The 23133-nt window shown below is 51.7% G+C and overlaps 1 protein-coding gene across 4 annotated transcripts in view; it reads right to left on the reverse strand.

The window, feature by feature from the left end:
* SOS1 (SOS Ras/Rac guanine nucleotide exchange factor 1) overlaps positions 1–23133 on the reverse strand; it is a 109849-nt gene that overhangs the window by 51349 nt on the left and 35367 nt on the right. For all 4 annotated transcript variants that reach the window (XM_055120154.1, XM_055120152.1, XM_055120150.1 and 1 more), the window contains exons 2-8: positions 21866–21991; positions 12849–12980; positions 9722–9886; positions 7866–8075; positions 5001–5144; positions 1722–1832; positions 1118–1216 (exon numbers count right to left, since the gene is read on the reverse strand). In XM_055120154.1, the coding sequence (XP_054976129.1) occupies positions 1118–1216; positions 1722–1832; positions 5001–5144; positions 7866–8075; positions 9722–9886; positions 12849–12980; positions 21866–21991 (987 nt within the window). The remainder of the gene's footprint in view (positions 1–1117; positions 1217–1721; positions 1833–5000; positions 5145–7865; positions 8076–9721; positions 9887–12848; positions 12981–21865; positions 21992–23133) is intronic.

Here is a 23133-nt window from a genome sequence, read left to right on the forward strand (position 1 = left end):
GGAGTGACCCCTGAGCACAGAGTCAGGAGTCTGCCCTGAGCACTGCTGGGTGTGGCCCAAAGAACCAAACCAAAGCGAAACGGGAGCTCTTCACCAGAGATCCAGAGACCGAGGGGCCACTCTGGGGGCCTCTGTCCAGCCTGAGACTCCAGGCGTGGGGGTCACCAGAGCCCCCAGGTGGTGCTGAGAGTCGGGCCGTGCCAGGGATCAAACCCAGGGCCTCACACCCGTCAGGCCTGGCTGCAGCACTCTGGGCCACAGCAGTGAGCTCATGGACCGAGAAGCAGCACTGCGTGTGAAAACAGGGTGCTTTTATTACCTCATCCATTACGCAACTTTTTTTTTGAAAATTCTTAACTTTTATAGAACATATTTTACATAACCAACTGGCAGTAAGACACCTGAAAAGTAAATCACTTTTACAGCATATATTACCTGTAATCAATAGGTGACACTAGTAAATGCGTAAGATTTAAAAGCATATCACTTAGAACTATACTTCTGAGTTATAAGCAGTTGAAGCGTTTTCCTTTAGATGATTTCAGTGCATGACAGAGGAAGGGAAGAAAAGCAAAAGCCTTTTAAATCTGTTTTTGGTCTTGTTTTTGGGCCACAGGCGGCTGTGCTGAGAGGCCGGGGAGCGGCGAGGGGACACTGCTGGGCGGGCTGGGCGCACAGCCTGCGCCTTCTCCCGTGCTCTCCCCCCGCCCAAGTCCGTCTGCTTACTGGGGTCTGGGCCCTCAGCAAGGGGGCTTTCTGAAGATGGTCCCCGGCTCCCAGCGGCAGTGAGCAGGAGGGTCCCACGGGAAGGCTGCGCTGAGCTGCGCACACGGCGGGCTGGGCCCTGCGCCACGCCGGGTCCCTTCACCCAAGCCCCCGGGTCGAGGGAATTCCACGGATGCAGAAAAGGTTGTTTATAAAGAACCGATAATGGAAACCATGTCCCCAAATTTAAAAATACAAAGATTTTTCCCAAGTCTAAGAAGCTGCCACTCTTTTGTAGATTCATTTGATTTTAATTGGAAAAAGGAAACACAAAGATAATCACACAAACAGAGACTTCTCTCTAGCACACCCCGCTGTTAATGTTTTATAAACCGCAGCACGTGTTTCTTACCTTCAGAAGCTCAAAGTAATGTAGACAGTGATACACAGGGGCCAGGAGGAGCCTCGGCAAGACATACTGAACAGCTTCCTTGAAACCTTCGCCTATTGACTAGAAAACAAAATGATTTATTCTTGAAACTTTAGTTGAACACGGCACTTCACAAAGCTGCTCATAATACAGCCGTCCAGGCGTCTGGGGCTGCAGCATCACGCAACCCGCCCCGTGCGACCCCGCCCTGTCCCAGCTCCTCGCCACCTCCGGTCTCCGGACACATTCAGCAGCTCGCAAGAATGTGTCCAGTCTGCCCGTTAGCGCAAAACAGCCAATGGGATTACTGAGCGCAGTATCTCAGTCCAAGAAAATTTGTGCCAACTGTTCTCTTCCCCGCGAGCTCAAACAACCACTGTCCGGGTGTTCCCTCCGCCTCTGCGCCTCTGCACGGTCCTTCTCCTCACGGGGCGTGGCCGGCTTTGCTCGATTCTCCCGGAGAATCCGCTATGCTCCTACCGGGCCGTGCGTGGGGGAATTCGGACGTGATGTGAGTGTGGCTGATTTCACTTTTACAAGCTTACTCTTGGAGACATCGTGTATTTTGACGAAGAAATCACTGTACCTGTAAGTAGAGAGCTGCCCCAGGCTTCGATAGCTGACTAAGGAAACGATCCTGAAAACCAGGTCGCAGGATATCTCGAGCATATGACTCATACGGATCAAATGCCAGCTCCTTGGAAAATAAAGATGAAACAAGTTATCCTTAACCAAAACAAAACTAAGTTACTAGCATATCTGAACCAACATATTAAAATTTTCTCTTCAAATCTCTGATTACAGTGACACGGCTCTTAACTTTCATAGTGTTATCCTACAAATGTAGTATTCTCAAGGAAGATGGTAAGTAAATTCCTTCTAATGGACAGCAGGATCCTTATCCATAATTATACCGCTTACCAAAAACTTTCAGGGGCTGGAGAGAGAACCCAGTGGGTAAGGTGCTTGCTTTGCACACAGCCAACGGGGGCTCAATCCCCAGCAATGCGTCTGATCCCTCAAGCCCCACCAGGAGTGGCTCCTGAGCACAGAGCCAGATGTAAGCCCTGAGCATCACCACGTGTGGCCAAAAAAATATACACAAAATTACAATGTAAAAGAAACTTTCAGTATATTATTATCAACAAATATGATCATGAGTCTGAATAGTTTTGGGTCTGGAAAACAAAGCTGGCCAGAATAAGAAAACACCTAGACGTCACCGTCGGGCAGGGCGGACACTTCCACACAGTGCTGTCCTTCCCTCACCCTGCTGGGGACCAGGCCAGGTGTCGCGCACCAAGGCTTGGTCTTCTACCACTGAGCCACACTTCTGGCCCTTCTCTGGGTGACTTCCTAGGGACAGACTTTTACTTTCACACTCTGAGGTGGGAAATGTAAATTCAGTCTATATTAAAAAATGTCACTGTTGACAGTTTCACAAAATAATTACACAACAATTTAAATTCAAGTGGCCAAAATGCTCCCCTTGCTATAATTACCTAAATAAATGTCACGGTTAATGAAAGGCAGAATGCGCTGTTCTTGATCATTTGTGAGGACAAGGACGCCTTGGAAACAGCTTCTGCACCAGATGCTTTAGGTGCCTGATCCGATGCCAGTACCCAGCAGTGCTGGGCCCCTGCACGGTCAGTACCCAGGGGCCCCTGCACGGTCAGTACCCCAGGGGCCCCCGCACGGTCAGTACCCCAGGGGCCCCTGCACGGTCAGTACCCCAGGGGTCCCTGCACGGTCAGCACCCCAGGGGCCCCTGCACGGTCAGCACCCCAGGGGCCCCCGCACGGTCAGTACCCCAGGGGCCCCTGCACGGTCAGTACCCTAGGGGTCCCTGCACGGTCAGCACCCCAGGGGTCCCTGCACGGTCAGCACCCCAGGGGCCCCCGCACGGTCAGCACCCCAGGGGCCCCCGCACGGTCAGTACCCAGGGGCCCCCGCACGGTCAGTACCCCAGGGGCCCCTGCATGGTCAGTACCCCAGGGGCCCCTGCACGGTCAGTACCCCAGGGGTCCCTGCACGGTCAGTACCCAGGGGCCTCTGCACGGTCAGTACCCCAGGGGCCTCTGCATTTTCATGAAAATACATGATCTGTATTTTCAGATCATTTGGGAGCCACTGTCACATTACTACACTGTTGTTTTTTTTTCATCCACAAACAATATATTTCCATTTACTCATCTCTTTCTTATGAATCTGTGACTATCTTTGGCCTGGCGTGAGGCCTTCCATGCAGTTCTAGGGGCCCCAGGGGGACACTCTTGGCGAGATCCTTAGCTTAGCTGCGTACTTGGGCAGGCAATGCAGTGCTTTTTAGGCAGTGCTCGGGGGACTGCAGGAGACCCCTGGCAGTGCTTATGGGGAATGGGGCTAAGTCACCGCAGGGATGGGAAAAAGGGTCCTGCACAGGCAAGGGGCGTGCCCGGCCTCGGGCGTCTCCCGGGCCACTCTGATCTGGGTTCTGATCCGGCTGTTCCATTTTTCTACTGACAACACCACACACCCAGGTCTGCGGGACCCAGGGCTGAGACCTCCAAGCCTGCTTGGATCAGGACCAGGCCTCTTCCACCCAGATTCCCCATTTTCCAGTAGCTAGGCGGTCACACCCAGGGACTGCCCCTGGCCCCATGTAATCCCACCAATGGCCAACATCCAGAGACCATAAAACCAAGCTCCCGGAAGACATCTTATAGCCTGGCAAGCTACCGAGAGTGTTCTGCCCGCTTGGGAGGGCCTGGCAAATTTCCCATGGCGTATTCATATGCCAAAACCAGTAACAATGTTGGGTCTCATTCCCCTGACCCTGAAAGAGCCTCCAATGCGGCACCATTGGAAAGGATGAGTAAAGAGAGGCTTCTAAAGAGAGGCCAGGACGAATGGAGACATTACTGAGACCGCTCGAGAAAATCAACCATCAACGGGATAATGATGATGACGACAACGATGACGACGTCACGTGCCTGAAGCAGAGCAGCGGGGCCGTGCGGAGCTTACACTTACCAAACTGCTTTGCCTAAGCTTTCCCCGTGTTCCTTTCTGGGCACACCCAGCACCCAGCGGCCTCCTGGGAGTGCTCAGGAGCTACCTTCGGCCTAGCCTGGAAGTCCTCTTTTACTCCACAAGTTTAATTCTGGCAGAGTGAAATTTTAGAGAGCAAACAAAGTAAGAGCCTGAAGTCCCAGGGACGCTCGGTGCCGCCTTTGGGACTGACTCGGCTATTCTGGCATCAGCGTCACCGGTTTTCCTCTCGACATCACCTACGTGGGACCTGGCGTGCAGAGTCACTGCACCTCTCCGAGGCTGAGTGACGGGCAGGTTCCTCTGTGACGGGGTCGCACTCACTCCCCCTGCTGGACAATCAGACGTGTGCTTTGAGACAGGGATAAGCGTGCACGATCGCAGACGGTCCGAGGCAGCATGACCCGGCTCCGGTGTCACTCTTGGCGGTGCCGGGAATCGAACCTGGGCCGGGCTCGCGAGACAAGCGCCTCCCCTCCTGGCTACCCTGGCTACCTCTCCGGCCAAAGGGGCGAAACTTCAACTCTACAGTGAGTCCTCAGACCCACGTCTGCCCGTGTCTCTAGCCTCGCTCCGGCCTGTCAGCGGCCAGCGGCCCCTTTCAGGGAGTCTCGAGTCAGGAGCTAACACAGAAGACCCCTGAGCATGCTGACCCCACGCAGCTGAAAAACTGCACGTAAATTCTGACCGCACCTGGCAAGAAGCCTTGATCGTAAGCAGTGTGACTTACAACGTACTCCGACAAGCGCACGTAAGCGGAGCAGCCAACGCTCTGCACATGAGAAATACACACGAACATGAGAGAAAACGTTCACTCTTTGCAAGTACTGACCTCTGCTAAGTCTTCAAAGCAGCTTCCGACTAAGGGGTGGGGACTGCCTTCGTCTGTCATCTCTACAGTGTCTTCAATGTGGCCCAGTAGCTTCACACTAAGTTCGTGAATATCCACTATGCGGCTAAATATGTTTTCCACATCCTGTCGGAAGAAGGAACACATGAATTCAGTTAGGCTGTGTAATAAAATTCAGGCCAATAAACCTATTTACATATTGAAATTTAGTATGACAATACAAGTGAGGGATTTTATTCTTTTCTCACTTTATTTAAAGACTATAGCTCACAAAATTGTTCAGGATGACTGTTCCAGGCATCCAGTGCCCCAGAGCCGCCATCACCGTCCCCGTCCGTCCACCGTCTCCATTCCTAAACCGCGTGCCAAGTCCGCCCCCACAGCAGGGCCCCATAATATAGAATATAATTTATTTTACATTGTTACCACTAGGTGATTAATGGAGTGGGCCAAGAAATCTTCACCTGTGAAGACTGTACCTCCCCACAGGGACCCCCAGTCTCTGCCTGGGGGCTGCTAAGCTTCTGTGCGAGTGTTTTTGTCAGTCGGCACTGGCTGGCTTCTGCGTTACACCTGGGGTGCGACCAGGGGGATGCGGAGTGGCACGTGGCGGCTGCTGGGGCTACGGGAGGGTGGGAGCTGCACCCCCCCCCCCACGAGGAATTTTAACAACTTGCAAACCGGAGTGAAGCCTTAGAATTTCTTTCGTCAACCCCCAACATCGAAACAAAAAGAGTTCCTTTTGCGCTGAGGGACAGTCTGCAAACACATTCCTCTACCTCGGGAGTTTTCAAACTCTGAGCTTTTGGGAGACATCTTCGCTTTCTTAAAAAGTACCGAACGGGCCACGTAGGATACAGCAGGTAAGGCAGCACTCGGGGCTGACTCCTGGCTCTGTGCTCAGGGGTCACCCCTGGAAGGGCGTGGGGGACCCTGTGCAGTGCTGCTGTGACAAGGCCCAAGTCCCAGTCCTGCACTGTGACTCTGGCCTGGGGTCTGCCTGTACTTCCTGGTATGTCTTCTCTAACACAGTGCCCAAGTGGGGGTGCAGTCCTAGCATCCCAGCGGCCCCTCAAGCCCTCCCTGGGTTCAATCCCCGACACCCCTGACGGTCCCGAGTCCCGCCAAGAGTGTCCCTGAGCACAGAGCCAGGAGTCAGCCCTGAACACTGCCGGGAGTGGCCCCCAAACCAAAACAAATAAGTTGGGGGCTGAAGCAAGAGTTCAGTGGGAGGGCAGCGGGCTCAGCCCCAGGACCCACACGGCCTCTGGGCCTCACCAGGAGTGACCCCTGAGCACAGAGCCAGGAGCAGGCCATGAGCACTGCTGCGTGGGGCCCCCAAACAAAAAAAATACAAACTAAAAAACAAAAAAAATCAAGCTGTCTCTCAAATCACTTATGAACAGCTCCGTGCACGTGGGGGACGCGGCCCTTTGTGAAACGTGAGCCCTCAAACACGTCCCGCCAATCTATGGCTAACCTTTTACATTTTCTCACTTAAAACAAAATTTTTTTTTTTTTGCTGGCTGGGATGGAACCGGGGCTTCAGACACGCAATGCGTGTTTACACCGAGTCACAACCGCCGCCTTCTGTCAACGTCTTTTGAAAGGAAAATTAATGTTTTGTTTTGGGGCTACCCCCGGAGAACTCAGGGGAGAGCGGAGGTCAGCGGCACGCAGGACCGGAGCCCGAAACCCTGGGCACAGAGGGCACTTGCCCTGCACGCGCCGACCCGGGTTCAATCCCCAGCACCCCACATGGTCCCCCGAGCACCAGGAGTAACCCCTGAGCATCGCGGGGTGGGGTCCCCAAACAAAACAAAACTATAATGCAACGCCCTTAGACAATCTCGTCTGCTCCCCTCGGCATCCCCCGAGACAGCTGGGCTGTTCCAGTTACTAATCTGAAACGGTCGTGCCATCAGCTCGGGTCTCAGTGCTCCCGGGCAGACTGCTGTATCTGGGTGACCAGCACATTGCACTGTCTCTTTAATTGTAAATCTCCAGCTGAGAGCTGGTCAGACGGGCAGACCCAGCCTTCCCCTGCAGCCGGGACGGTCCGGGGCCGGGGCGCGCTGCACACGGCTGCCCAGCTTCGGTCCAGGGAGCTCTTGGGCTCTGAGCAGCGCCGGGGCAATCCTGAGCAGGCCACCAACAGGAAGATTTGAGGACCACGAAACCAACCCATCTCCCCCACCCCCATCGCACACACCAAAGACAAACCAAGGAACAGCACCCAAACCCACCCTTTCCCACCCAAAGAAGAGGCTCCCCCTGTTGGAGCACAGGCAGAATTCATCACTGTGTATATATATATATATATATAATATATATATATATATATATACGGTGCTCAGGGATCATTCCTGGCTCTGTACTCGGGATCCCTCGTGGTGTGCTCGGGGCCCCCGAGAGAGTCGGGGTCAAAGACGCGCGCCCACCCCCTATTCTGCACTCCAGCCCCTCCGTGTGCTTCAGCTCGGCTTTGATGTCTGTGTTTGATGGCTGTAATTGTTGTGGCAACTGTGCTTGTGATGGGTCCCTGTGATCCAGGGCTCCAACTTTAAAAGACTGTAACAGGGGCTGGAGCGATAGCACAGCGGGGAGGGCGTTTGCCTTGCATGCGGCCAACCCGGGTTCGATTCCCAGCATCCCATATGGTCCCCTGAGTACCGCCAGGAGTAATTCCTGAGTGCCTGAGTCAGGAGTCAGCCCTGTGCATTGCCAAGTGACCCCCCCCCCAAAAAAAAAAGACCGTAACAATCACCCATTATTTCCACTCAATCTGTGTGGGCAAACAGGACGAGCGATGTGTGCAATGATGGTCTACACGGACACGTGACTTACATTAGCTGAAAACAGTTTTGAGTTGGAGACAAACGGCTCTCTAAAAACCTTTATAATCAAATTTAGCTCCCTTATATATTGTCGAATTTCCGCCATAAATGCCTTTACTAAATCATAGTAGGTTTGTTCTCCTGAGGTGGAAGGCTCTTCATCAGTCAAAGATAATATATTTATATCTTCTACATCCTGATGAAACATATCCATCAATACCTACAGATATAAAAAGAGATTAAAAATACCTTTATTATTAAAAATAATCTTTATTACTTTGTAATATCCAAAGTCAAACCTGAAGTCAAACATGAACCTGTTCTTTAAACACTTCTTAAAGGCCCAAGGGCACACACTGATGTCTCTGTGGGACGCCCCCGGGCCCTCCCGCCCTCTCTGAAGCAGGAGTCGACAGCGGCCCATGTCCAAGACGCCTGTCAATGCTGGCGTGGAACCTTCTCCCTCTAAACCTGTCACTTTTGAGCTGTTGCCAAAAACCTGCTTTAGGTTTCGCTCTGAACTTAGTTTCCACTATTCTGAGGAACTCTAGTCTTGCGGCTGGCACTCGGACACACATTTACTGGAGACGGTCGACACAAGTTTCTTCTTCCCAAGCAGTCTACTGTTATGACTCCTGCCCACTGCGTCTCAGCCTCTAACCAACTTCTGCAGCGTTATCCCGTAACACAATAAATGATATTTCACCTCGGATTATTCTGTGCAGATACTCGTCTCTCTGTCTCTCCTCTGAAATCTGCTATAGACTTTTCCACCAATTCCCCCGAGTGCACAGAGCAAGCATTCAAGAGACCTCATTTACCTGATTCATTAAAAGTATCTTCTATCACTTAATAATTTAATTATTTAAAAAGTATTTATTTTGAAATTTGAAAATACTTTTCAGATCTGATGATTCTGGCTATGTTTATTCTGGGAGAACAAATACTAAAACAGAACTAAGTGGATTAATAAAAAGTTAGTTTTTATTAATCAATAATAGGTAAAATGGAATAAATGCTTTCAGGGAAATTTTCTTTCTTGAAAATTTATATTAAAAAGTGAAAAGTCCAAGGCAATACTTTAAATGACTAAGCTCTGAACTCTGACAGGCCTAGATTTAGAGATTTCTTAGAAATTTCGGCAACAATTACTTTTTTTCTTGCTGAACTTTTATAAAACGTCAGTATAAGTATCTGTATTGGAGGGGCAGGCCTCCAATACAGATGGGACCAAATGAGAAAATCTCAGTATGACTTGACTTTACTATAATAATATTTGTTCTCAATATTATTATAGTAAAACTGTACAAGTAAAAACCTAAAGAAAAGCATTGAAAAAAAGAGTACTTTATTGTTTTCAAAAGTTTTCAAGTAACTTCACACCTTTCAAGTTTTCCAATCAAAATGAACTTAGGGAATTCACCGGGAGTCGACTATTATTAACCCTACTAACAGCCACACACAAAGGAAAAGCACCTGGCACTTCGCTTAAACACTTTATTCTGCCTCCTACCTTCTCTACCTCTAGTCTCATAATTATCTTTTTTTTTTTTTTTTGCTTTTTGGGTCACACCCGGCGATGCACAGGGGTCACTCCTGGCTCATGCACTCAGGAATCACCCCTGGCGGTGCTCAGGGGACCATATGGGATGCTGGGATTCGAACCCGGGTCGGCCGCGTGCAAGGCAAACGCCCTACCCGCTGTGCTATCACTCCAGCCCCTCATAATTATCTTAAATACTTGCTTTTCGATAACTGAAAATAATCTTTCCCCATGTAACATGCAGTTTTGTCTGAACTGTATGTTAGCATTTAATAAGTCATGAATAAAAATATAACAGAACTTGGAAAAGCATAGTACCCTACCTTATCAGCACACATGGCCACTTTAATATCTTGCTTTGTGATTTCATAATGCCGGATATTTCTCACATAATTCCCCACCAGTTTTAAAATGTCTGCAGAAATGTATTCTAATACTGCTACAATGTAAACAGAAACCTGGTGATCAATTTTATAACCTAGGACCTCCTGCAAAATAAAAAAAAAAGGTAAAAAAAATCACATACTGAAAATTTAACATTCAGGAAAAAACTAAGCATAGCAACATTACTGAGGACTGTAGTTATTAAGAGGATTTAATTGTAAGAGGTTTGTCTATGAATAAAATATATGTATGAATACTCGAAAATGTAAACTAAGAAAAGGACAAAATTATCCATGATCATATGAAATATGCAAGAAGTATAAATTAGTAAACACGTAATCCCTAAGCTAGGAAGGGCAGCCCGGGTTCGGAAGGGTGGAAAGGAGCACTTGCTTGTTACCTAACCCGGGGCACCTGAAGTGCTCGTGACCAACAAGGCTCTCCATCTCTGTGCGACCCCTAGGAACCGCACGCGGGAGGACCTGGGGCCTGTCTCTAGCCTGCCCAAGACTGGGTACCAAGTTCACCGCCTCTGGTGGCTGCTGTGGAAGCCAGCCCCGCCCTGTACCCAGTGCAAGAGCGCACCAGGCAGCCCTAATGTCAGACTTCAAAGCGGATGGTCTTATCCAGGACTGACCAGCTCCTACAGGAAAACAAATCCTATTACCTCAACAATTCAATTAAGCAGGCAAGCCAGCCGCAACTTTAAGAAGTGTACTTTTAAGTTGGCGGCAAGTTGCATTTACCTAAAGATATACAGAAACTGTAAAATCCAAAAGTAATAAAGACAGACAATAAGTTAAATGCAATCCACAATTAGATCATAAAATTAAAATCTGAGAATCACACTATGCATATATCTTAATTTGTTATCTCTCATAGTACAGTGCAGTAAGTGACTAGTAAAAACAATTAAAAAAATTACAAATTTAGTAATTTTCTCTAATTTGTACTGAATGTCTAAGACTATTACTAATCAAATAATATAACTACAAACAAAGCCTTGCATATCATTCAAGTATGCAGTTTGCTCGCTGAACCAATAAAACAGAAATAGCATTATTAAAGTTCTTGCCAGTTCTTCCCCCTACTCTCTTAGACAGTGAACTGAGCCAGGTGAGAAGAGAGACTAGCTAGTTTAGGTGGTCTTCGGGGAATCTCCGTCACAAGTTACAGTCTCTGGCAATCTCAGGAGGGTTTATGTGTATGTGAGGACGTGAGGGTGGAAACCTGAAGAACCTGCATGGACACAGACCTGGGAAGGACTCTCCGTGTCTGCACTGTGCCTGGGAAGGACTCTCCGTGTCTGTGTACTGTGCCTGGGAAGGACTCTCCGTGTCTGTGTACTGTGCCTGGGAAGGACTCTCCGTGTCTGTGTACTGTGTCTGTGTACTGTGCCTGGGAAGGACTCTCCGTGTCTGTGTACTGTGCCTGGGAAGGACTCTCCGTGTCTGTGTACTGTGCCTGGGAAGGACTCTCCGTGTCTGTGTACTGTGTCTGTGTACTGTGCCTGGGAAGGACTCTCCGTGTCTGTGTACTGTGTCTGTGTACTGTGCCTGGGAAGGACTCTCCGTGTCTGTGTACTGTGCCTGGGAAGGACTCTCCGTGTCTGTGTACTGTGTCTGTGTACTGTGCCTGGGAAGGACTCTCCGTGTCTGTGTACTGTGCCTGGGAAGGACTCTCCGTGTCTGTGTACTGTGTCTGTGTACTGTGCCTGGGAAGGACTCTCCGTGTCTGTGTGCCCGGGAAGGACTCTCCGTGTCTGTGTACTGTGTCTGTGTACTGTGCCTGGGAAGGACTCTCCGTGTCTGTGTACTGTTTCTGTGTACTGTGCCTGGGAAGGACTCTCCGTGTCTGTGTACTGTGTCTGTGTACTGTGCCTGGGAAGGACTCTCCGTGTCTGTGTACTGTGCCTGGGAAGGACTCTCCGTGTCTGTGTACTGTGTCTGTGTACTGTGCCTGGGAAGGACTCTCCGTGTCTGTGTACTGTGCCTGGGAAGGACTCTCCGTGTCTGTGTACTGTGCCTGGGAAGGACTCTCCGTGTCTGTGTACTGTGTCTGTGTACTGTGCCTGGGAAGGACTCTCCGTGTCTGTGTGCCCGGGAAGGACTCTCCGTGTCTGTGTACTGTGTCTGTGTACTGTGCCTGGGAAGGACTCTCCGTGTCTGTGTACTGTGTCTGTGTACTGTGCCTGGGAAGGACTCTCCGTGTCTGTGTACTGTGCCTGGGAAGGACTCTCCGTGTCTGTGTACTGTGTCTGTGTACTATGCCTGGGAAGGACTCTCCGTGTCTGTGTACTGTGTCTGTGTACTGTGCCTGGGAAGGACTCTCCGTGTCTGCACTGTGCCTGGGAAGGACTCTCCGTGTCTGTGTACTGTGTCTGTGTACTGTGCCTGGGAAGGACTCTCCGTGTCTGCACTGTGCCTGGGAAGGACTCTCCGTGTCTGTGTACTGTGTCTGTGTACTGTGCCTGGGAAGGACTCTCCGTGTCTGCACTGTGCCTGGGAAGGACTCTCCGTGTCTGTGTACTGTGTCTGTGTACTGTGCCTGGGAAGGACTCTCCGTGTCTGCACTGTGCCTGGGAAGGACTCTCCATGTCTGTGCACTGTGCCTGGGAAGGACTCTCCGTGTCTGTGTGCCTGGGAAGGACTCTCCGTGTCTGTGTACTGTGTCTGTGTACTGTGCCTGGGAAGGACTCTCCGTGTCTGTGTACTGTGCCTGGGAAGGACTCTCCGTGTCTGTGTACTGTGTCTGTGTACCGTGCCCGGGAAGGACTCTCCGTGTCTGTGCACCGTGCCTGGGAAGGACTCTCCGTGTCTGTGCACCGTGCCTGGGAAGGACTCTCCGTGTCTGTGTACTGTGCCTGGCCTTACTGCAACCAACGGGAACTTTCCTTAGTCCCTTTAATTTGCCCATTATTGTTCACATGAAATCACTGTAAATCATTTGCCCAACTCTGCGTTTCCCGACTCCTCTCCCCCTCCCCGTGGTGGGACCCCACACGTCCGTGGTGTCTGGCATCTCGGCTGGAGGCGCCTGGCGCGGGCCGGCCCGGCTGGGCTTTACCTTCAGCAGGGGGTGGATCTTCTCGACCGGGAGGGACAAGGGGTTCCTGCGCTTCCTCTTCTCAATGGCTGACTGGGCGTCCGCTATGGCCCATTTATCAATTGGGTGAGGGAAACTTTTCTGAACACGTTCCTTGGAAAACAGGAAAATAAAGCTAAGTAACAAAGACGTTAAATAGTGCTTTTAGTTAGAATTTCTTTTAAAATCAAAGATACCAAAAGTATATTTTTTTACCAGTGACACAGACTCTCATACTGAAGAGGAAACTTTCTTATTTTTATTTTTTTGCTTTTTGGATCACACCCAGCGATGCACAGGGGTTACTCCTGGCTCTGCACTCAGGAATCACCCCTGGCAGTGCTCAGGGGACCATATGGGATGCTGGGAGTTGAACCCAGGTCGGGAGCTTACATGGCAAACGCCCTCCCCACTGTGCCATTGCTCCAGCCCCTGAAGAGGAAACTTTCTATACGTCAGTGTGTTAGTTTCGTAACTAGGAAACGAAGACACCAAACAGGGGAAAATCATACACCAAATCCAACTTCACTGTGACTAGGTTAGTAGCAAGAAGGAGCAGATGCCATTTAAAATATTACATAAAATGTCAGGAGCCAAACTTAAGTTTAAGAAGCAAATACCTAAATCTAATTCTTAACCATTTGTCCTTATTTTCAATACTAATTATAAACTCAAGTACTATTTTACATTTGAAACCTCCATGAATTTTTATTATCCACTGTGTAAAGGAACTTGACTTTTTAAAACGATTTAAAAAACACAGAAACCAAGTTTACACTGGCAGCAAAATTTTAATGTAGGATGGGACAGTTAGTTTGAACCCTTCATAGGTCATTGTTTCTTGGGGAGGGGGGGCGGGCGAGGGATTCAGCCGCGCCCGCAGTGCTCAGGGCTCACCCCCGGGGGCGCCAGAGACCAAACCCAAGCCCAGGCCTCCCACAGCACAGCGCCCATCTGCCCGGCCAGCTGGCCTCCCTCTGGTCCCAGGCCACTGTTTGTTTTGGGCCACTCCTGGCAACCTTCAGGGGACCATACGGGCTCCTGGGGATAGGCCCGGGGTCAGCCGTGTGCAAGGCAAGGGCCTTGACCCACGGGACTATCTCTCGAGCCCCACGGCATTGTCTTGAGGAAACATTTACCTTAATAGACTCTTATTCAATTAATTAGTTTCCACTGAAAGCGATAGAACTGTTGGTGTGAAAACTGAATTTCACTAATTTAATCAACTAATGTAAAATGAGTGATAGCACAGTGGTAGGGCGTTTGCCTTGCACGCGGCTGACCCAGGTTCGATTCCTCTGCCCCTCTCGGAGAGCCCGGCAAGCTACCGAGAGTATCCCACCTGCACGGCAGAGCCTGGCAAGTTACCCGTGTGTATTGGATATGCCAAAAACAGTCACAACAAGTCTCACAATGGAGACGTTACTGGTGCCCGCTCGAGCCAATCGATGAGCAACGGGAGGACAGTGCTGCAGTGCTAATGTAAACGGAAGGTGCTGGGTCAGAGTGACAGGACAGTGGGTTAGGTGCCTGCGTGTCTGCGGCCAACTTGGGTTCAATCCCCGGCATCACACATGGTCCTTCGAGCACTGCCAGGGAGTGATTCCCTCCCTCTCCCACGAACCACCCCGCCCCCCGCAAGCCCAACAAACCTAAAGGTACTTAGTTTTCACTCCCAATATTTTAAATTTACTTGCAAGATACTAAAATTAAAATCAGCACATGTAGCTACAGCCTAACTTTCTTTTTATTATTATCACTTTTTAATAGTGAATCACCGTGAGGAAGTTACAGACTTACAAATTTTCGTGTTTGCGTTTCAGTTGTACAATGCTCGAGTACCCATCCCTCCACCAGTGCCCATTCTCCACCACCGATGGTCCCAGCACCCCCCCGCCCACCGGCACTTTTGCTCGCTCTCTCCTTTGGGGTGTTGTGGTTTGCAATAGAGGCACGGAGTGGCAGTTGTGTTCGATCTACAGTCTACATTCGGCACGCATCTCCCAACCTGAGCGGGTCCTCCAAACACCCTTTACTTGGTGGTCCCTTCTCTATCTGAGCTGCCTTTTCCGCCAGCATGTGAGGCCGGCTTCCAAGCCATGGGGCAACCTCCTGGTCCTTACCTCTACTATCCTTGGGTGTGCTACCTAACTTTCTTTAACACATGCTCTTAATCAGTATTTAATAGTACCTGAAAGGCACCATACAAGAACTCAGCAAGGAAAAACCCAGGCAGGCGGGACTCGTGACGGAAACCTCCAGCTCGGGTGGAGTTTGGAATGCCCCCCCACCCCCATCTCCCTGCCCTTCGGGAGCCTGGCAGCCACACCCAAGACCTGCCTCTGGCGCCATCTAAGCTCATTAACGGCCACGACCCCGAGACTCACAAATAAACCTCCGGAGAGGAAGAGAGCAACATGCGCAGAGATGCCTAGAGACCCCACAGTCACCATCCAGCCAGAGGTGTGACTCTAGCTGTACCACCTTGTTTAAAATCTTAGAACTCCTGTGCCGCGCGGCCGCATTTGCTGACACCTCATACTCTATACAAGGGCTTCGTGGCACCAGGGCGATACAACAACCTTCACACGCTTTCCTCTGTGGAAGCTTTTCTCAGTCATCTTTGACAGATTATTCCTAACAAGCAATACAAAGTAAATTACTGAGGTCCGCTTGGGGGCAGGATTGGGGGTTGGGGTGGGGTAATTCGAAACAGAGTGGCGGGAAGGTGTAATGGTGGTAGGACTGGTGTTGGAATATTGAATGCAATCAATTATTGTGAAAACTTTGTGAAAATAAAATCAGTTAATCACCTCAACAGGACCAAGGGGAGGGACGTCGAGAGGGACAGGCGGAGTCAGTCAGTCAGGAAGAGGCTGACAAAGATGATCCCCCTCAGATGCAGAGAGAGAGGAGCGTGATAATGGAATAACAACACCCAAATCACTGAAAACAAAACCCACAGAAACTGGTACTCAGTAAGAAACATGCCACCTGCAGGGCCAGAGCCAGAGTTCAGCACACGGGGTGCCCACCTGGCACGCTGGGCTGGTGGATCCCCGGCACCCCCCAAGGCCCCTAGCACCACCAGGAGTGGTTCCTGAGTGCAGAGCCAGGAGAACCCCTGACCACGGCCCAGTGTGGCCCAGAAACCAAAAGGGGGAAGAAAGACCATGCCACCTGGGGGGGCTGGGGACAGCAAGGAGGGGCCGGCCCAGGGCGCAGGTGCTGGAAGGTGGGAAAGTGTGTGAACCTGCTACAACGGTGCAGAAGAGCGCCTGGAAAGGAAGCGCCTCTGGCCAAGGCAGGCGGGGAGCAGAGGGCTGGGAGGTGGCTCCGGCGGGGGGAGTGGGCGCTGGGGAAGGGGCCGGGCTGAAGCATGGCTGCCTGAAACCCAAACAAGAGCAGGTCTGCCACTTCACGGGGATAGGACAAACCACAGAAACACACAGCATCAAGGGGGAAAAGGAAGTCGGGGACGCCACCAACAAAGCCCAGCAGGGGCGAGGGTGACAGCAGGTGGCAGCTGCCCTGCGCGCTGGCCTGAGTGCCTACGTGGCCCCTAAGCGCTGCCTAGTGGCCCCCAAACGGAACAAAAATTCAACAGCATTTCTGACTGTAAGCCATCTAGATTAAAATCTTAGTCATGCGCTATTAAAATGGGAAACAAAAAAGATTCTTTTGTGATATGCTGGGAGAAAAAGCAAACAGTAATTTCAGGACAGACTGAGAGCAAATTTTTTTTTTTTGCTTTTTGGGTCACATCCGGCAATGCACAGGGGTCATTCCTGGCTCATGCACTCAGGAATTACCCCTGGCGGTGCTCAGGGGACCATATGGGATGCTGGGATTCGAACCTGGGTTGGCCGCGTGCAAGGCAAACACCCTACCCGCTGTGCTATCTCTCCAGCCCCAGACTGAGAGCAAATTTTAAAAATAAACTGGAAAGAGTTATATGCAGATAAGTTTATATCTATAAAGTTATAATGGAAAACTTTTTTTTTTTTAAAAAAGTAACTTGCACACACAAAAAAAGAGTTAAAGACATTTAAGCCTGATAATTTTTTTCTTCATTTATGTTCATTCATTAAGTCAGCCATAGAGGTGATCATTAATAAAAATGCAATCAGAGGTATGTTCTACAGAAATCATTCTAGTTGGAAGTGGTGTTTACAGACTGTCTAACTGCTGAGCTCCTTGCCAGGATGTTGCACCTAATCGGACAAAGAAGGCATCTGCAGAGAACATTTCCCAGCTGGGGGCTATATTGCCCCCGAGACAGCCCACACGAAGCACAGGGGAAAATCAGCCACCGCTGGGGGCCCCCAAAACTAAAAACAAAAAAATCCAACAAAAACCCTGTTTGAATTGTGACAGTTCAAAGTTTGTAATAATTTGTAGTACAATTTATCAAAAATTTTCAATTAGCACAAGCAAGGCGAGATATTCATACGACCCTCAGTTCCCAAGTACTTCTGAAACATCTGTTTTCCTAACACTAAGGGGCAACTGAAAAACTACTCCCCATTTTTCACTCAAACAAATCCCCTAGGAGCTGAATATTAAGCAAGAATTGTACCACACTTGAATGATTCCTATACTTTAGAGTAACAGAAGTGTATTCTTTAGAAAAAATAGAAACACACACACTCCGCTAGGCCCGACTGAACCATCTTCTAAAATACCTTCTTGGGGGTGGGAGAGACAGAACAAGCAAAGGAACCCGCTTCGCCTCCAGCTGACCCCTGGTTCCATCCCTGGCCTGGCACAGGCCCCTTGAGTACTGCCAGGAGTGACCCCTGAGTACTGCCAGGAGTGACACTGAGTACTGCCAGGAGTGACCCCTGAGTACTGCCATGGGTGACCCTGAGTACTGCCAGGAGTGACCCCTGAGTCCTGTCAGGAATGACCCTGAGTACTGCTAGGAATGATCCCTGAGTATTGCCACGGGTGACCCTGAGCACTGCCAGGAGTGACCCCTGAGTACTGCCAGGAGTGACCCTGAGTACTGCAAGGAGTGACCCCTGAGTACTGCCACGGGTGACCCCTGAGTACTGCCACGGGTGACCCCTGAGTACTGCCACGGGTGACCCTGAGTACTGCCGGGGTGACCCTGAGTACTGCCGGGGTGACCCTGAGTACTGCCAGGAGTGACCCCTGAGTACTGCCAGGAGTGACCCCGAGTACTGCCAGGAGTGACCCCTGAGTACTGCCAGGAGTGACCCCGAGTACTGCTAGGAGTGACCCTGAGTACTGCCAGGAGTGACCCCTGAGTACTGCTAGGAGTGACCCTGAGTACTGCCAGGAGTGACCCCTGAGTACTGCCAGGAGTGACCCCGAGTACTGCCAGGAGTGACCCTGAGTACTGCCAGGAGTGACCCTGAGTACTGCCAGGAGTGACCCTGAGTACTGCCACAGGTGGGCCGAGGCCTGCCAGGAGTGACCCTGAGTACTGCCAGGAGTGACCCCTGAGTACTGCCAGGAGTGACCCTGAGTACTGCCAGGAGTGACCCCTGAGTACTGCCAGGAGTGACCCCGAGTACTGCCAGGAGTGACCCTGAGTACTGCTAGGAGTGACCCTGAGTACTGCCAGGAATGACCCTGAGTACTGCCACAGGTGGGCCGAGTACTGCCAGGAGTGGCTCCACACCATCCTCTGTGAAATACATAAAACGAACAAAGTAATGTTTGTGGGCTTTGGCTTCTGGTACACACTGGCAGTGCTCAGGGTCACTCCTGTTCTGCTTCAGGAGCCAGCGGACATCAGGCCCAAGGACGGTGTGTGCACGGCGAGTGGCTACCGCTGCCCGGAACAGACACGCGCTTGCGCTGCCTCACAGGGCCTTGCCACTGGGTGTGGGTGCACATCCCGGGGTGCTGCCTGCGGGTGCGAGGGTCTGGCCTCGACTCCCCGCACGATCCCCAGCCCAGCCCCCAGACCAGATTCTGATGGAAACATCTCTTACCTCGAATGTATTCAAATACTTTGATAAGTTCCTAACTCTTGCTACTTCAAAAGAAGGTTCAATTAATCGATTAAATTGATGAAATGTTTTAAAAATTAAAGAACCTTAGTGGATGAGGAAAACGGAGATTCTTTCCTAATGAAAAAGCTGAAATTCCGTCCTATTCCTCTCCTCCTCTCCATACACTTACACAGAAAAAGGGTATCTGGAAAATAACCGGACTGGAAAAAAGCACGAGTTTCCATTTTTCCTATTCTAGAGTTTCTAACTTACAATTTTAGAAGAATGTACGTAAGAAGAAGGACTCCTCTCCGGGTTACTGAGCGACAGGCGTCAGTCTCTGGACACAGAGCTGTGACCCACCTGAATCTGTCTCTGTCTCCCTCACATATAACCCCGACTCCAACCCCAACCCACAATCAATGCCTCCAATAAGTACTTAAAAGGTGGGTACTTAAGGGCACCCATGCTAAGTACTTAAAAGTAATAAGGCAAGGCGATGGGATAAACACCTTTTGCGGGGGGTGTCTGATTTTGCTTTTTTGTTTGGGGGCCACACCCTGGCTCATGCTCAGGAATGACTCCTGGCGCTCTCGGGGGACCCCGTGGGCTGCGTGCCGGGCAAACCCTCCCCCTGTGTCATCACTCCCGCCAGGGGAAAGGCCTCTGCTACTGCAGAAGTTCCAAGCTGAAATGCCCAGGGGCCAGGGCTGTGGTTTCCAAGCGGCACGCCCCGCCACCCTCCAGTCTGCCCCCACGCACTGGTGGGTCTGGCCCGAGTGGCCCCAGTCACGCCTCAGGCACCCCCGAGAGCCCCCTGGGCAGCGGACAGTGTTTTAGGTGGCGGCTACTAGCAGCAAACGGAGATGAGACCCCTGGAGTTGCACCCTCTCACGGGGACAGGCTTCACCTCCACGGGGCGGGCCTGACGCTGACGCCGGCACCGGGCAGGCGGCTGGACAGGGCCAGGCTGGCGGGCGGAGCTCTGCCTTCAGGCCTCGGCACCCCCAAAGAGGGCCCCAGGGGGGCTAAGCTTGTAGCCCTGAGCGCCCCAAACCGAAGCACCCAATTAGGCCTGCTACTGGGGGGATGCCCCAAGGCCCGCCTTCGCTATGTTCACTCTGCCCCTCACAGCTTAGCTGGTTCCTCAGTCTCTGTCCAGCAGCTTCTCACTGATCGCCCTCGACACCCCTTGTCCAGCCCTCGGGGAGCGAGAGCAGCGCCAAGGATGGGGATACTCCCCCACTCCTGCCTGCCCGAGAGCACTGTCGGGCTGATGCGCCGGGCCCGGACAGGGCACAGAGCCCTGCTGCAGCCGCTCTCATCACCCCCCTCCCTACATTCTGCCAGTCTCCAGCGGAACACTTGACCCAGTGAGCTTTCCTGTACTCACACTCAAATGACGCAAAAGAAATAGTAACTTACAAATAGCTGTAGCTTTACTCATACAGCATCACTGAAATCAAACGATCCTTCATCACTGTCAGAACGCTCTGGGGGGATGGGGGACCCACAGGTCTGGGCCACACCCAGTGATGCTTAGGGCTTGCTGCTGGCTCTGCACTCAGGAATCACTCCTCCTAGCAGTGCTCTCTCCTTTTTCTTTTTTGGGTCACACCTGGCGATGCACAGGGGTGACTTCTGGCTCAGACACTCAGGAATTACTCCTGGCGGTGCTCGGGGGACCCTATGGAATGCTGGGAATCGAACCCGGGTGCAAGGCAAACGTCCTCCCCGCTGTGCTATGGCTCCAGCCCATCCTAGCGGTTCTTGAGACCCTACGGGATGCCGAGGATCAAGCCCAGGACAGCACGTGCAGGGCAAGCACCTCACCCACGGTACCATCTCTCCAGGCTCGCCAGAAAACTCGTGCATTCTCTACCTCCCATTTTCTACAATTAGTACTTCAAATTTTCCTCTTTTCAAACCTGATTCCTCCTGAACTGAATTTCCCCAGCTCTTGTCTGAGCAGGGCGTGCCAAGTCCCAAGGTCTCTGTCACTGCGCCCCCTCCAGTCCCTGAAACACCCTTTACTCTCTGAGGGAGCACTGTCATGTCCACACACCCGCTTCTCCACAAAACTGCAAGTCCTCAACACAGGGACCATCGTAAGAGGTGTGGAACTTTGGTGAAAAGGGGCTCAGTTCCTATCTGAAACACACGGAACAACTGAAGAGCAAAAGATTGTCTAGACGCTTCAGAACAACAGACGGCTGTGGGAAAGTGAGGAGGGGGTGGTTACTCGATCACTGGATGACTGACACATAAGCACGAAAGTCTGTAAGTCTAACTATACCTCATGGTGACTCGTGTAAAAATTAAATTTAAAAGAAGTAAGGGGCCTTCGAAAAGCGGGGGCTTCCGACTCCATCCTACCGCACACGCCTACGCGTGTCTGGTTTCTCTGGACTCTGGAATCGCCTCCCAGAGTGCTCCCTCCCTCCCGCCGCGATGACCCTGGAGAAGCCTGGGGCATCTCTGCAGGAATCGTCAGCCCCAGCAGGGCGGCAGGAGCAGACCTGACCAGACTGTCTCAGCAACACTCCAGCTCCGGGAGACAATCCGCTCGGAGTGAGGGGGTGCGGGCTAGGGGTCAGCTCTGAGGGGACACGCGCCGGCCTGCGGGAGGGACCCGCGGGGAGGCATGTGTGTGGACTCGGAGGACAACGAAAATTCACCTTATATTAAAGAGATATGGAAGTTTGTCAGCAAGAACATATGTAAGCTACGATACACACCAAGAAAGGTAACAAGAAGTCTCTGAGTCTTCACTTAAAAAAATTACAAGCAGGCTGGAGTGACAGTCTAGTACTTGCTTTGCACACAGCAGTCCCCAGCCCCAAATGCTTCCGAGCACAGAGCCCTGAGCACAGCCAGACGTGGCCCATTTAGCAAGCACACACACACACACACACACACACATAGCATATATCTACATCTAGCTATGTACTAAAAACAGATTCTTCGCCCTCAGCGGCCATCAGAGCGAGCACCCAGGGGAGCCGGCGACCCAGCGGAGCTCACCAGTCCTACCTCCACGTCAGAAGCGCTGCGGGGCTGGGCCTGGCACAGCATGTTCAGCAGCTGCAAGATTAATTCTTCAACATACTGAAGAGCATCGTCACTAGACTCAAGAGTAGGATGAACTTGTCCCTGAACCTACAAAGGGAAAGAAAAACAATTACAATATAGAGGGTGGCGTCATTTAATAAAACAAACAACAAACAATAAACAACCCCCCCGCCCCGTGTCTGCAGCCAGAACGATCTCTGGTTTGCAATCCAGATTTGGGCAGGAAGTCCCAGGACGGGAAGTTCTCGGCCTCCCAGTCACATGCACTGACGTGCTTCTGTCATACGCGTCGCATGCGGCGGCCCCCGGGCCCATCCCTGGCCACCTCCACCTCCCCCTCCCCAGGCAGCCAAGAGGATGCCCTGCAGGCCCAACCACCAGCGGGCACGACGGAACAAGCAAAACAAACAAAAATACCCAACTCAATAAAAAAACTGCACTACCTAATAAAAAATTTCAAGAACAATGTCATAGATAACATGACAATTCACAACGTGAGCACTGATTCTGAGTAGAGAGGCGAGACAGCTACTAGCATCGAGATTCCTTTCCAAAGGAAGAGTGAGGAATGGAGCCACAGCAGGGAGGGTGTGAGCCTTGAAGAGGGCTCGAGCCCCAGTGCCCACGTGGTCCCGGAGCACTGCCAGCGTGATTTCTGAGCGCAGTCAGGAGTCAGTCCTGAGCACTGCCAGCCGTGGCCCTTCCCCACCCCCAACAAATGGGCGAGTAAAAGTCCCAACAACAAAGCAATTCCGCTTCTTGGCACAAAAACACTCAAAACATCCATGCAAAGACACACGGGCACGCGTGTGTCCACTGCGTTACTCCAACAGCGGCTCCGGGCGACCCGAGTGCCCAGAGACAGACGGCGGGTGGAGCAGCCGTGGCCTGGGGACGCAGCGGTGGCCTGCAGCCGAGGGCAGGCAGTGCTGCGGGCTGCTGTGCCAAGGGGCTGGACGGTGGAGCAGAGGCCAGCGCTGACCATCTCGCGCGTCCAGAGTAGAGACGGGCAGACGGTGTTCCAGAAACGACAGGCCCCTGGCCCTGGGTCCTAAACTAGGGAAGCGTGTGCGGGCCGGGAGACGGGACGGTGGGGCGCAGCTGTGCGAGCAGCTGACCAGGGTCTGTCTCCGCCCCCCAGCACTGACCCGAGTGCAGAGCCTGGAGGAACCACGCAGGAGGGCGGGTGGAGGCTGAGCGCACTTGGGGGGTGACGCACGGCGACTTCG

Source organism: Sorex araneus, chromosome X, assembly GCF_027595985.1.
Source record: "Sorex araneus isolate mSorAra2 chromosome X, mSorAra2.pri, whole genome shotgun sequence".
Lineage (NCBI taxonomy): Eukaryota > Metazoa > Chordata > Mammalia > Eulipotyphla > Soricidae > Sorex > Sorex araneus.